At 47.6% G+C, this 16106-nt stretch overlaps 1 protein-coding gene across 1 annotated transcript in view; it reads right to left on the bottom strand.

The window, feature by feature from the left end:
* Positions 1–8909, bottom strand: part of erfl3 (Ets2 repressor factor like 3) — a 42788-nt gene extending 33879 nt beyond the window's left edge. Inside the window, exon 1 of the mRNA XM_030370213.1 lies at positions 8314–8909. Coding sequence (XP_030226073.1) covers positions 8314–8335 — 22 coding nt within the window. The 5' untranslated portion in view covers positions 8336–8909. The remainder of the gene's footprint in view (positions 1–8313) is intronic.
* Between the last annotated feature and the right edge of the window lie 7197 nt (positions 8910–16106).

The raw sequence follows: 16106 nt of genomic DNA, 5'->3' as shown, positions 1-16106 counted from the left end.
CACACACACACACACACACACACACACACACACACACACACACACACACACACACTTTGGAAAACACACTTTGGAAAACACCAGTGTCCTGAAGGAGGGAAGTCTTATGATTTAAAGTAGCCGATGACTGATGGCTGAAACAAGCGGGGTCTGATGTTTGTCCTGCAGTGAGAGCGAGTCACTCCCATCACATCCTCCCTCAGGAGCCTGGGGAATGATGGAGAGCCTCCGAGTGTCTATGTGTGTGTTTTGGTTTGAGTGTGACTGTGATTGTACGCGCGCGGGAACTCATTTGCATTTAAGATGAGCAAGTAAAGTCAAAGTCAAGTTCTCTATGACTAATCATTAAGGAAATCTGTTAGCGGTTGGACTTGATACTTTGAGTGTGTGAATGTGTAGAAACAACAGCAGACTTAATTAATGACAGATTGTAGTTTCAGGGTTTATCAACAACCCCTTCCCAAGGCCAGGACTGGTCAAGGGCAAACAGGTTTCTGTACTGCAGCGGCCATGTTGGAAAAGCTAGAATGTAAAGAAGGATGGTGGGGAAGAGGAAGAGAGAGAGAGAGCGAGATAGAGCAAGAGAGCGAGAGCGAGAGAGAGAGGCTGGGGAGTAGGGGTTGAGTGATCTGGAGGAAGAGGAGGAGGTAGGGGAGGAAGCTAATGGAAGAGGAGAGGCCACAGGGGACTGGCTCATGGATTGGTGACACAGAAATGATGGCCAAGCAATGGAGGGGTATGGGGGGGGGGGGGGGAGCATAGGGATGGGTCGAGCGAGTGGAGTCAAGGTATAGAGAGGAGCGGTATAGAGGGGAGCGGTATAGAGGAGCGGTGTAGAAAGGTAGCGTTCTGCAGGATATAGATCATAGACAAAGCCAATAAATCCAGGCAAAGTTGGCAACGATCCCACCATACGCGTGCGTGGGTTCCCCAGACGATGCCCACACTTCCGATCACCCAAATGGAGAATCAACATCCATCAGTCGCCACTGATAGAAGACAGAGGATGTCCTTGTTAAATGTATCAGACACACACACAAATGTTCATGACGCACCTGCAAGTTTTTGTGAGCATGGAGCAGAGCAAACTAAACATTCAAAGTTCACTGGTGCTATCCCTGACAAACAGAAGGCCTTTCTCGGCTGGCAATTAGGCTGTGGCTGAAGTGGCTGAATACACAAACATACACAACCACACATGGAAGCGCAGAAGAAGAAGCAGCAGCTCTGTTTGTGTGGGACACGCCACTGCCCTGGATTTAAGACAGAGCTGGCTAGCTTTTAATTGAATATGTGTATTTAATACACAAGGGAAGTGTTTAAATGTTTCAGATGAGAGGTCTGGGCGGCTGTGCGCAAAACAAATGATTGTTTTCTGGGAGTATCTTTGAGGTACAACACACACACACACACACACACACACACACACCTTTCTTTCTCACTCTGCCTACTCAGTCAGTCTCTCGTTCTCCAACACAAAGTTGGCTCAAAGTCCAACGCACTGAATGACATGCACGACAAGTCTGTACATGGAAAATATTAAGAGAGAGCAAGTAAGATACAGAGAAAGAGAGATACAGAGAGTCACACAGAATTAGTTAGAGAGATGGCAAAAAGAAAACTACTTCAATGTGATCTCAAATTCTTTACATGGGGTGAATAGAGAGGGGAGAAAAGAGAGGGGGAATGTAGAGGGGAAATAAAGAGGGAGAGCGAGAAAGAAAGAGGGAGCGAGTCAAAAGGAGTCAAAAGAGAGAGAAAGTTAAAGGTGGCGCCAGGCGGCATTTCAAGATACGACTGCCAAGTGTACAACCACACACACACCCACCAACACACACTCCAAAATACCCACTGCCAAACACACTCTCGCAAACAGCCATACCCTTTCCCCCGCACACACACACACACACACACACACACACACACACACACACACACACACACACACACACACACACACACACACACACACACACACACACACACACACACACACACACACACGCCACTATCCAGCTGCCTGAGAAGTGCATTTGGTGACTTCCCATCCCCTGAAATTAGATCAGATATTTGCCCTCCTCCAATCGCTCTCTCCCTGGGTCAGGCGAACAGGCAGATTCCCAGATAAAAATAGCGAGGGGAACTATTCCAACACTGCTGACTTTCTGCAGGCAGGGTCTGAGGACTGCACCGGACCACAGGGGTGAGACAGGGGTGAGGACCACTGCACCCTCCCCGCTGATACAGGGACGGACCCTGCCCACTGACTCTCTCACACACTCACACACACACACACACATACACACACACATAAACTGTGGACATGGCGAAAATGGAGAAACACACAACTTCACAAAGTAACAGACTCACACGCAGTGTGTTGGACTTGTGGTCTTACATTAATTAAAATGAATGAAGAAAAATAGATACTTCTAAAGTATGATAGAGTAAAAGTCAATAATCCCAATCCTGAAGTTCAGATTCCAGGTTATCTGAGGTAGAGCTAAAGCCATAGACAATGCCCAATCCTGTTGTTCTGATCACGACTGGGATGCAACACATTAACACAGCACTCTGGGATCTCAGAGTGACCTAAACTACTATAAATAATGGGAGAAGATCAGGGGTATTAATTACACTAAGTACACAACACCCAGTGTGTGTGTGTGTGTGTGTGTGTGTGTGTGTGTGTGTGTGTGTGTGTGTGTGTGTGTGTGTGTGTGTGTGTGTGTGTGTGTGTGTGTGTGTACCCTTTGTGACACAAAGTATACTGATCTCATCTCCTCATACTTTCAGGCTTGACGTGACTTCAGACAAACTTGAGTAACTGCTACAACAATGTGCCTGAGTTAACTCCCTGGCCTGTACTATGTTACAATAAATACCAACACACACTCACATACCGCAAACGCAGCTTTTGAATTTGGAAAAATAACTTTCTTTTCTAATCTGAATTGTTTCATGCTGCATTTCCTGACTTGTCATGCATACCGATTTAAGCCATAATACTAGAGCTAGTCACATCCCTTTCCCGGTTTTGCAGGACTAAGACAGGAGGTGTACATTGAAACAGTCTTTTAAGGCCACTGAACAGGTAAGTCCTGGTTCTTCTCATCCAGTTTCAGGTGTAAAGGCATAAAATCCAAACAGAACAGGTTTAAAGTGTTCCTGGCAGTAGGAGCGACAACCCTCATAGCCCTCTCCTGAGGATTTGAACAAAAGCAACATGCATGGATCAATGTTGAATTGTATTTCTACTACATGGCAGACGAAAGGAATTTGATCTAATAATGGTTTTGTTTGACTGTAGTGAGTGTATGTGGGCTGTTTTGTCTCGGGCCGGGTTCAACCATGCTTTGGAGGTAGTTAAAATGTGTCTGTGTTTGAAGGCGTGCATGCCTTTGCACGTCGCTATGAGTATTTGCTGAGGGAAGGCTTGGTGAGATAGTGACTGTTGTGTTTTCCCCTCTGAATGTAATGCAGCACACACGGCAACTATTAGCCTTCTAAGCAGGAATGTGGGAGGTCCAAGAATTCCAATAAAAAGCTGCAGTGTGCGTGTGCACATGCACAAATGTGTGTGTGCGATGTGTGTGTGCCTGCGCATGTGGTTCGCATTCACACATGTCCCACCCACCCCCCAAACAAAATAAATCATTACAATGATCTATCAATAGTCACTCATGCGTTGTGTCAAATGAGAAGCCAATGCATCAACGTCCTTTACGATAGGCTGGCTGAATACTAACATACGCTTTAGCAATGGGAATAAAGAAAAAAAAAGCCCTTCTTATAGGTAAAGAACAAGTATAAATGTGCTCACAACACGCATACAGTCACTGACAAACATACAAACACACAGCTGGCTAATAAATGTCCAGCGGTTTCATATCGTTAAAAGAATAACAGGTTAACATTATTGACCTTTTGAGGGTTTTTTTTAGTGGGGAGGGAGGTATCTCTTATCGGCTGCCCCCTGCCCGGGTATCTGTCTGAGAGGTAATCCATGCGGGTCATTGACCAGTGGTGGCCCTAATGTGTTGCTCACTGTGGATGGGGGGGGGGGGGGGAGGGGGGCCGGCGGAAGCCCCGGCCGGACAGCGGTCAGAGGCAGACAGGCGGTCAAGGGTAACCCTGCCTTGCTGACCGGCCCTGGTCCACAGAGCCCCGGCCTAATGGTGCGTTGGGCCATTAGTATTGAGTGGCTGAACACATTGTTCACTTTTTAGCTGCATTCCTGACTAAATACAGAGATGTCCACAGCTGTAGTCCTCGGCACCAGAGGTCATTTGTCAACCGGCGACGCAGCGTTCAGAATTGAAGGCTTGTCTGATTGGCGCCAAGTAAGCAAAAGAGACATCCGCTTTTCTTTGAGTTTTTCTCTTACTACGTATTTCATAAGAGTCCGTTGATGCCTCCCTAGAATATTTCAAAAGGTTGGCCAACTCGTTTTTTGAGAGACTGACCAAAGCATTCTGGGTGCATTTGTGTGAGTGGTGTGAGTTGATCCTGGCCACAGTGCCATTTCATTCAAGTTCAAGTTCAACAATTGAATTGTCAGCTGCACGGAAAAACACAAGAGTAAGAAAGAGTGAAATTAGGGAAATCGCCAGCAGTCACTGCCTAATCCGGCCAAACTATTCCTGAAAGATCAAAAGTGCTGGATAAAAATACAAATATACATTTATATCGAAGGAGATATATACTAGAAGTAGTTTAGAAATACGTTTATTACAGGGTATTAATATAACTGACAAAACAGGTTGGCCCCAAGAGGATCATGTAATGGTTTGTTGATTCAGTAGTGTGAATGGTTTCTAGAGATAACTGAAATCACTGTCCTCGTCAATACAGTGAAAACGTACATATCAGTACATAGACACAAAGATGGCGGGCCTGGAAGCAACCCAAACAACAAGACAAACCGAAGCTGGATTTATGGGTCAAATAGTTTTCCTTGATGCTTGGGAGGCATGTTTAAAGTTTCTATAGATACATATTGAGATATCCACTCATGAACAACAAATTAGATCAGTACGGTATCAGCCCACTAAAGAACTGGTATACTTATTACGTTGTATTATCTTTAGTCATTTAAAAAAGATTCCTCTAATTCTCAAAGCCATTAGCTACCCTTCAGTCCCCTGCTGTGTCACATCATAAGGTGTGTGTGTGTGTGTGTGTGTGCCTGTGAATCTAGGCTAACTAGTAAAACAGCTATATGACACATCAATCATCTCTTCGCTGCGGGGCCATTGGGGATTTGGACGCCGTCTTGCGTTGCGGCACAAAAGGAGGAAGAACGCAATCATCATCAGGCCCCTTTTCTGAACCACCGACAACAAGGGGATCCACTCCCCCTCTCCGCCCTCCCACCTCTCTCTCTCCCCCCATCCCGCTCTCTCACACACTCAGTTCCGCAGGCGTGCCGGAGTGAGGTCTCTTCACTTGTCAAAAGCGCCACCAAACTATGAGCTGCTCTGCATCATTATGAGGACAATGAGAGTCCCTGGCCCCACTGCCCGCACCATTGTCTCGCCACTCCTCCCCACACACACACACACACACACACACACACACACACACACACACACACACACACACACACACACACACACACACACACACACACACACACACACACACACACACACACACACACACACACACACACCACCTCCATCCCACAAAGACACACACCCACCAGTCCTTATCCTTATCCCATCACAGCAAAGAGAGACCGGCACAGACACGTGGTGGTAATGGTAACTTTCAAAATAAGCAAAAGTGGAAAATGACAAACAAGCACAAAAGTGGAGAGATGTGAGAATGCCAACAGTGTTAAAGATTTCATGGCATGGTTGGGCGTCTATCAGTGTGTGGTTTTGTGTGTTTTTAAATGTGCGTGGGTTCTCTAGTCATCTCCTGTACTTAATGAAGCATTAGCACAACCTTTGAGCCACAATGAAGGCTGAAACTACCGGAGGACGACGAAAAGCAGATACTAGTTCCTTATTGCCTATCAGATGACTCACACATGCACACAAACACACACACACACACTGTGGACCACAGCAATACTCCGAGGACATCTTACGAATGAATCAGCTGCAACAAAGGGCAGGTAAACAACGCTGATTGGTTTGAGTTTCCTGTAAGATGAGGGGGAAAAAGTGACTTCTAAGAAGGATTCAAACGCACACCTTGGCTTCCTTCCCGGTCACTACGCCATGGTAACAAACGACACAACCTGGTCATATCCCTCTGAATCATATCCATTCTTTGGCTCAAGGCTGAAAATCCTCTTGTCCACGCGTTGTAATGAGTTGAGTGGTGAAGGACCCAGAATAGAGTGTGTGTGCTTACAGTGGGGAGGGGGGGGCAATGTAAAGCAGCGCTGCACTAAGCAGGAAAGATAGATAGAAAGAGAGAGAGGACTTATCGAGCAAAGACAAGACCTAATCCCGCACCTCCAAGATTAACAGTTAGATGATTAAATTTTTTTGATCCTATACATACCCACCCACACACCCTATTTATATCAGATCTCATCCTGCAGTCTGTGTCCGCCGCATCAAACAATCCACACTGAGTCAGGGTTAACGCCAGTGATCTGATTGTCTGGTCCCCCCCCCCCCCCCATCACCACCAGGACCACACAGCGAAGGATAACCCCCAGCAGTTTAATAATTCTACTATTTAAAGGCTCCCATGTGGAGGATTAGAGTGTAGCCGGTAGGTAAGCTAATGGCACTGCAGAAGAACATTCAGTCGTGTGTTTGTGTCCACAGAATTAAACAGCAGAGCAGTCAACCACACACTTACCAACAAGTGACAACCGATAATTAACGCTTGTTCCAAGGTCGGATCACAGTGCAGGTTTCTCTGCTCCTTCTAGGGTACCGCACAAATGTACATAATCTGCAAAGCAAATAACACCAACAGACCACGCGCTAACACCAAACACACACAGGCCAGGCTGGGTCAGCTTTTAGCCCGTTCCCTCCCTGAACCGCTCCGGCCCATCCACTCTCCAACGGCCTGCTACTGCTACCCTACTTTCTACGACAAGCACGGCCTTTCTAGTAAAAGGGATACTTGTGGTGGGATGTGTGTGATGTCATAGCCCCCACCGCGGGCTGACGGCTGCTCCAGGGAGGGGTTGTGCAGGAATGTGGTCGAGGGGTGGCGGAGTAAAGCCTCTGTATAGTCAGGAGGGGATAGGGTGGGGGAGGGGAACGACCCAGAGTGGAAAGCGTCCCACACACACTTTGTCAGCCAGTCAGTCACCAACACATGGCCCGGTGCCAAATGTGTTCCCTACCAGGCACGACTTAAAGAGAAATGTGCTCCTGAAAGAAAAAGTACTTATTCAATGAATGTGCAGAGTAAGACAGGGACACATTGTAGTTTTCCATGATGCTGCATCAATTCCGAGAAATGAGAAGCATAGTGTTATTGTGACACCCCAAAAAATTCAATAATAATAATTGCTTAGTTGACATTATGAGTGTCTTGTAGGGACACTTCCTAGATTTTGAAGAGAAACGCACGGGTTCATAAATGATACACACTCAACCTCTCTCACACAAACAATGCTCAGCTGACAGACTACTGGAAAGCCCCCCTGGCCTCACTGAAGTTTGCTGACAGGCATACCTGACAAATATATTGTTGGGGCTAATCAGAGAGCTCTTTCTATGTCTGGAAAGGTCCGATCATCCCGAGACAACAAGAAATAACTTTTCTGGTGGCAACACGTCTCTCTCTCTCTCTCTCTCTCTCTCTCTCTCTCTCTCTCTCTCTCTCTCTCTCTCTCTCTCTCTCTCTCTCTCTCTCTCTCTCTCTCTCTCTCTCTCTCTCTCTCGCACATTTCGTTCAGTTTATTTTTTTGTGTAGTGAGTTATTTAAAAAAAAAAAAAGGTGAACGACGTGGGGAAATAGATTGTCACGATTCTCAGTGTGAAGCGGATACATTAAGGATACATTATCCTACATTTACAACTGTACACCACTTCCTCTTAAACTAGAGTTAAGTAGACTCGAGCTTTCCATATCTAATCTACTCGGGAATCATGGTATTCGCCTCAGAGGTCTGAGTTGTACTAGTGTGCGCAGAGATTGAAATACACTGATTTAATTATTAGACTAACTGTTAAGACAATTTGGATGTTTTAGAGCTACCCTTCTTTGAAAAAAGTTAGTAATGCAAGGCGGCAGAGCCACGCTGGCCCACGGGTTACTGAACGGAGAAGACATACACAGACAGTAGGCTGTAGCGGAGAACACACAACCCAAAATGTCTCTACGTACCAGTGTCTCCGGGGGTCTTCATTGTTTTGATCAAGTCAGACTGCAGGCAAGGATCCGAAGAGTGTCGGGAGAATTCCTCCGGAGACTTGGAGAACAAAAAGTCGGTCTGGTCTCAGCCTTTGGATCCAAATGAAGAAGAAGAAGTCGTCGAGGAAGCTCAAATAAAGTTTCTGCCGCCTGGGTGCCTCTTCCCTCGCTAACCCTGTCCTCAGCCCACCGACAGGTTGTTTCCACTGAGTTGAACGGCCGAGACCTCGCTGTCCAGACACAGCGTTCAATCCGCCGAAGAAGTTGTAGCGGAAAAGCGTACAGCCGTCCCGACTCCTCCGAACAACCAACAAACCCTTCGTCCCTTCGCTTGTTTACAACTACTTTCACTCAACTGTCCTGTCGCCGTTTACTCCGCCTCGACCGCATCTTCGTCGTTATTAGACATCTCGCGGCCAAAATGATTTCTTCTCTGTTAAATTCCGAAACGAGACGGCTACCTCTCTCTTTCTCCACACTTTTTTTATTCTTCTACTCACTCACACAACGCGACTCTCTCTCCTCCCCCAGTGCCTCTGTCGGAGCTCTGGGTGTCGTGTTTCGCTCGCTGTCTTCCGCGCGCGGGGCCGCCCACACGGACGGCAGGAGGGAGGGAGGGGGGGGGGCAAAGGGGCGGGTCACGCCCACTCACCACGAGCTTGGGCTGGCGTCACTGCAGCTCGCGGCGTTGCCTTGGTGACCGCCACAACCACACTGTTGCGGTGACATCACGATCCGCGTCCCACGAACTGAGAGAGATGCGCGCGCGAGGGAAAGAGGTTCGCGTCACTTTATTATTTTACGTCAATCAGCAGCACTTTTCCAATTATCCTTTATTTACAATAACGATAATTACGGTAGGTTATTTGAATTAGCATAGCTTCGTTTTCATAAGAAACTCTGATTAGCAACGGAAACATCAAACAACAAGTGTTGTTTGGAAAGCTTGTTTGATGCTTTAATTCTAGGCCTACAACTTTTAGGCATTCCGACAACCGTTGGATTCAGACGTAATTCTATACAAATTTGACCAATAAGCCAATTCCTGGTTAAATACATTTACAAGGTGTGCACACACAACTACACGCACACATACACACACACATAGCATTTCTATAATATATAAATTCCATATATATATATATATATATATATATATATATATATATATATATATATATATATATATATATATATGTATATATCTTATCAGCCACAGAAAGAGAGCTTGTCAGCTCATTAGCATTATGGGTATGAACCTGTATCCGGTCGTACATTTTGTCTCACGGAGCATAAAACGTCCTTTCCTCCTCATGCTCTTCAACCCACTGAGGTGCATCCAACCGGCTGCGTCCGACTTTATCTCCCAAGCCATACGCCGGAAGTAAACCGCAATGCCACGTCGCATGCAAAACGACATCACAGCTCAGGGCAGATTCTTTTTCACACTTTGCCTGTTCCAAAACAACAACAAATAGCCCCGGATTAACTCATTGATGAGAAACTTGATCTGCCAGTCTCATCCGGGCCTGTAGGGCTACACTGTCATCCGGAGCATTCTGTGACCGCCTGCTTCTGCATGATGAGAGGTTGTCACGTTGAATGTTGAATGTGTGTGGGTTCACGCATGGGAGATGACGTGTATCTCCTCCCCTGGATGCTCTCTGTCGCACCCACACCTGCACGTATGGCACTGCACATTTAAGAGAAATTGGTGCGTGTTATGTGTTTGTGTACACACACTACAGACACACAAATGCACATGCAAAAGCACACACACAAACACGTACATGTCTGTGTGTGTTTGTGTTTGTTTGTGTATTTGTGTAAGTCACTGCATTCTAAACAAACACCTAATGCTGTGGCTTGTCAACAGGATATGCCAGCGGGAGTGAAACAAAGTAAACACCTGATAACGACAGTTTCCATGACATGTCATCTCCAAACAGGATGCGCCCTCAGTCCCACCTCCACGGCCATTCTCTGACCACCTCAGGAAACCCATTCTGCCCAACCAGATAAGCAGTGTGTGTTTGTGTGTGTGTATGTGTGTGTGGGGGAGTCTGTCCACTCTACACACAACCTGCACACACACACACACAGACACACACACACACACACACACACACACACACACACACACACACACACCAACACACACGCACACACAGACACACACACACACACACACACACACATCCAGCCATGCCCTCTATCCTTGATGGCACTAACTCTCACTGAATGAGACCAATTCTCCATCACTGTGACTGAAGGTCCTAACTCACCCTAATTGGGTTGAGTAATGAGACTAACTCTGTGTCATGCTCATGTCCCGTTTGTACTTGTGTTTGTGTTGGTTTGGTTACGTGTACCGCTTTTCTTTGCTTTAAGATTCAAGATTCAACAGTTGAAACACTCTCCCCCCAACCTTCTCTCCCACAGTAAATGATAATAACAATAAAACAAAAAACAATATCAATAAAAAGATATTGCAGTAAGTAATGAAGGAAGGTAATAAACAAATTCTGTGTGAATGTGTGTTTATTTTATGTGTGTAATTATGTGTGTGTGTGTGTGTGTGTGTGTGTGTGTGTGTGTGTGTGTGTGTGTGTGTGTGTGTGTGTGTGTGTGTGTGTGTGTGTGTGTGTGTGGGTGTGTGTGTGTGTGTGTGTGTGTGTGTGTGTGTGTGTGTGTTGGATGACATGTGTACACTTTATTGTTACCAACGGAGAGGAAATGGTGTTTACTGGCAAATCTACAGCACAGTACATTCTGAGCAACGATAATCACAGTGCTTTTGCCCACACCCTTCATCTCCCCTCCACCCTCCTATTCTTCCTCCTCCTCTTCCTCCTCCTCCTCTTCCTCCTCCTCCTTTCCATGTCTGACTATCCACCTCTTGGTTGCCCTTTTCTTCTCTGTTCCTCTTTCGCTCTCACCCCCAGATCTCTCTCTCTCTCTCTCTCTCTCTCTCTCTCTCTCTCTCTCTCTCTCTCTCTCTCTCTCTCTCTCTCTCTCTCTCTCTCTCTCTCTCTCTCTCTCTCTCTCTTTCTCTTCTTGCTCCCACTCCTGTCATCACTTGGTTGCCATGCCATTCTGTGCTTATTCCATTCATCCTACCTTCCTCTCACAATCACACCTCTCACACTCTCGTCCTCTTCCTCCTGGTGCCGTCCAATGCCACCTCATTCTCTATGCACACATCTCTGTCTCTCTCTCTCTCTCGCTCCCTCTCTATCTCCCTTTCCCCCCCTCTCTCTCATGTTAAGGGCTTTTTGAGAGGCACAAGTTGCACTCTCAATGTTTGTAAAAAAAGTGTAGAAGCCAAATGTTCTGATTGCATGCACTTGACAAAATGTTGATTAAATCAGTGATTGACAACATTTTCTGTAACTGTGAGATTGATGACTGAATGGTGTTTTGTGTTTGGGGTTGAGATTGTCTCACATCAACGCTTATTTCCTTCCTACAGTGCCCTTGTGATGCTCATTGCGATGAAGATCCCCTGCGATCAATGTCCCTCTGCTGTCAACTAACCATCAGGGAAACCAACCTGCCAGTACAAAGACTTCGGCCTGTTTTCGATCTTCTACCCCGCTTTTTCCGACCCCCCCCCGCCCCCCCCCCCCCCCCCCCCCCCCCCCCCCATAAACACACACACACGCACACACACATATACAAACACACACATCCCCCCCAGCCCTCTCTCTCTGTCCATCGCTGTCTTCCTCTCTCCATCGTGTTGGCCCATCCCCCTTTTAGCGCCGTCCTCCTCTGTGTGTGACAGTGTCCGTTCCTAATCAGAGTGACAGAAAGACGCTCTGCAGAAAAAGAGAAAAAGAGTGAGAGAAAGGAGAGCATAGATTGCGTCACTTAACTGTGTGTGTGTGCGTGTGTACACCCCCTCACACCACAACACTCACGCCCTCTTCCCATAACCTGTCCCACAATGGTATTGTGTGCAGCCTGACCTCCCCTCCTCTTTCACCTTTCATGTCCACAACACTGGGTCAACATAGGTAACGCTACATGCGTGTCCGTCAGGAAGTTACACGCATCTTATGGATTCAAAGGGGCCTTTTGGTGGCACAATGGCCCTCGACCTTATTGGAAAAGAAACAGCTTATCAAATTTAATTTAAATGTGGTGAACGTCTACACACAACCTGCACCTACACACACACACTCATACATATCCAGGCATGTCCGTCCGGCCCAGCCCATCCAATCTGATGCTGTATACATACGCTCGCAGATGCACACATACACACAAACACAGACAAACACACATACATATACACACACACACACACTCTGACATACACATATATACTGTATATGCATGTAGACTTTACTTGAACCTTGAATGTTTTCTTTTGTTTACTAAATTGAGACTTGGATTTCAAAGCACTGCCATCCAAGTCCGCTCTACACACAGAAACACACACAAACACACACAGGTCTAACTGATCTCTACTTCTCTAACACAGATGGCTTCAGTCAGTGTAATTACTGTGGACAATGGGTGTGATAGGCCACTAACCAGTGCCACCACAGGCATGGTACATACACACGCACAGACACTAACAGAAGCACACACACAAACACGCACATACACACAGCCACACACGCAAACAAACACACGCACACAGAGACACACACACTCACAGACCCACACACAAACACAAACATACACACAGAAAAACGTCCACATGCACACACATACAGTGTGTGTATGTGTGTCTATATGCATAAAACTATTTCAGAAAGCAGAGGAAGAGGCCGTAGGCAGGATTATGGTGTAGGATTCCTGGAGAGGGCGTCAAGTCACCCAGAGTCCCAATATGTACGTAGACACACACGGTGTGATCGGCGCGAACACATGTACAAACACACAGGGGCACACACTCCCTCTCCCTCACCTTCTCTCTCTGATGCTCTCAACCCCTCGCTCTCTCTCTATCTCTGTCTTTGTGCTCCTCATTCGGTGATTCCACTTAAGCGCTGTGCTTATCTTAGACTTGATTCCTCCTGAAGGGCCTTACATAATGACGAACAGAGGCTTTTGTGTGTGGAACGACCGGAGAGTTAAGCATTTGTTCAGCTCTGGCTCCTCAGACAGATGACCTTGAGGGGGGAACGGGAGAAAACGTAACTTCTCAAGAGAGAGAGAGAGGGAGGGAGAGAGAGAGAGAGAGAGAGAGAGAGAGAGAGAGAGAGAGAGAGAGAGAGAGGAGAGAGAGAGAGAGAGAGAGAGAGAGAGAGAGAGAGAGAGAGAGAGAGAGAGAGAGAGAGAGAGAGAGAGAAAGAGAGAGAGAGAGAGAGAGAGAGAGAGAGAGAGAGAGAGAGAGAGAGAGAGAGAGAGAGAGAGAGTGCAAAGAGTGCGTTAAAGAAAGAGAGTGAAAGAGCAAGAAAGTGTGTTTAAGAGAGAGTGAAAGAAAGAGAGAGATGGCGAGTGTAGTTTCTTAGAAAGACTTGGGGTTCGGGCGAGGGGGGGAGTCAGGGTGTTGGGCGTTGGGGTGTGTGGGGTGCAGGCAGGATGAAAGAAAAAGATGGCAGCTGAAAGGACAACAAGTGCCGTTGGGTGACGGTGAATGCTCCCTGAAAGGAAGGGTGAGACGGCCGGAGCAAAACTAGACGGAGAGAGAGAGAGAGAGAGAGAGAGAGAGAGAGAGAGAGAGAGAGAGAGAGAGGGGGAGAGAGAGAGAGAGAGAGAGAGAGAGAGAGAGAGAGAGAGAGAGAGAGAGAGGGGGAGAGAGAGAGAGAGAGAGAGAGAGAGAGAGAGAGAGAGAGAGAGAGAGAGAGAGAGAGAGAGAGAGCGAGAGGGTGAGTGCGGAGTTGAAGAGAATGAGAGTGAAGAGAAGGAGAGAGAGGGAAGGGGGCAGTCAAAGGGGTCTTTGTCGTCAAAGAAGTTGTTTATTTTCAAGCTTGCCTCTCCAACTGTCAGGAAACACAGTCAGGCGCATCTCCATCCATTTCTACCTCCCTCTCCCCCCCCCCCCCCCCCCCAAACCTCCTCCCCTTGCACTCGCTCTCCGCGAGTCTCTCTTTCTATGTCTTTCTTAATCCTCTTTTTCTGGGTTTTTTCTGTCTGGCTCTGTGTACTCGCTGTTGGGGGCATCGTACGAACCACCAGGGAATAATATCCTTCAAGTCTGACTGGGCACCCGGGAGTTATTCAGTAGTCCCCACTTGCATATAAACAAAGTTATACCATCTCAGAGACAACAAACTCAAATTCCCTCAGTATACAATAAACACCAAGTACTTACTTTTACCTCTTTTCTCTCTCTCACCCTCTCTCTATCTATTTCTCTCACCCTTATCCCACCCTCTCTCCCTCCCTCCCTCACCCTCTCTCTCTGAATCTCTCTTTCTTTCTCTCTCTCTCTCTCTCCCTCCCTCACCCTCTTTCTCTGGATCTCTCTTTCTTTCTCTCTCTCTCTCTCCCTCCCTCACCCTCTTTCTCTGAATCTCTCTCTCTCACTCACAACCCCTCTCTCCCCCCCCCCCCCTCTCTCTCTCTCACCCCCTCTCTCTTTCTCTCTCTATCCCTCTCACCCTCTCTCTCTGAATCATGCTCTCTGAATTTCTCTCTCCCTCTCCCTCTCACTTGCTCTCTCTCTCCCCAGCTGGTATTCACACAAGACTAATGGGATTACCACAGTGAGAAGGGTACTGCTGGGGCACTGGGCCTTTTTCGGGGTGTTTGGGGGAGTGGATGGGGGTTGCTTGGCCTAAGTTCGGGTGACAGCGGAGGACGAGTGAAAGTGAAGAAGAGGGGGATGTGAAGGGGGGGGGTGGAGGATGCTGGGGGGGGGGGAGAGCTGGGGGGGAGAAGGGTAGTAAGGTTCCAACGGAAAAAAAGAGAAAGACAAAAAACGAGGCCATATGCAGACTTTTGTTCTGGCTGCAACCCACTCTAAAGTTACATGGGCTTAGGCGTGTGTGTGTGTGTGTGTGTGTGGCTGACCACAGTCATGCCCATGCATATAATACACACATGGCATTAACCCACGTCTGCAGAGCGACAGTGCACACATACAGTTTGTGTTAACAGCGTGACTTTTTAATGACGGCTCTGTACGGAGCGTACGGAGCATGAGTTACTATTTTCATCAGCCAACCCCAAGCCCAGAAAACCACTCTAATTCTGGTGAATTACCATGGCAATAAGGGAGCTATTCAACAACAAATAGCTGCTTCTTCTGCGGCGCGTTAAGTATGGAAAGAGCTAGGGACCAGTGTCCATATGAGAGCGGACTGGGGGGAGGGTAGGGTGTGGGGGAGGATGGGGGGGGGGGGGCTGAGGGAGCTTGGAAAGAGAGGGTAACGTGAGAGGCTGCAGGCGCTGAGAATGTATGTTATATTAAACCCTAGTCTGGCAGGGTGTCAAGTCTGTAATACAGACAGCAAGGGGGGGGGGGGGGAGAGAGGGAGAGGAGAGGGAGAAGGGAGGAGATGGGTAAAAGGCGGAGATGAGGAGAAAGGGGGGGTAGCAGAGAAGGGCAAGAGAGGAGGGAGAGAATGGGGAGAGAGGGGCGAACAAAGAGGAGTGGGACAGGGGTGGATAAAGTGGTGGGATGAGAGGGCAGAGGGGGGAGGAGGTGGAGTAAACGGGAGATAGGGGGAGTCGGGGAGAAAGAAGGGTAAGAGAGGACAGAGAGGGGAGGAGGGAAGTGATAAGGCAAGGAGAGGGGAGCAAGGGGAGAAAGCAGGGGAGAGGAGGGGTAGGTTAGAGAGCAGGAGAGCAGAGAGAGGGTACTG

Source organism: Gadus morhua, chromosome 11 (genome assembly GCF_902167405.1).
Source record: "Gadus morhua chromosome 11, gadMor3.0, whole genome shotgun sequence".
Classification (NCBI taxonomy): Eukaryota; Metazoa; Chordata; class Actinopteri; order Gadiformes; family Gadidae; genus Gadus; species Gadus morhua.
Note: the sequence above shows the minus strand (reverse complement) of the source record. Positions and strands in the feature narration are given on the sequence as shown.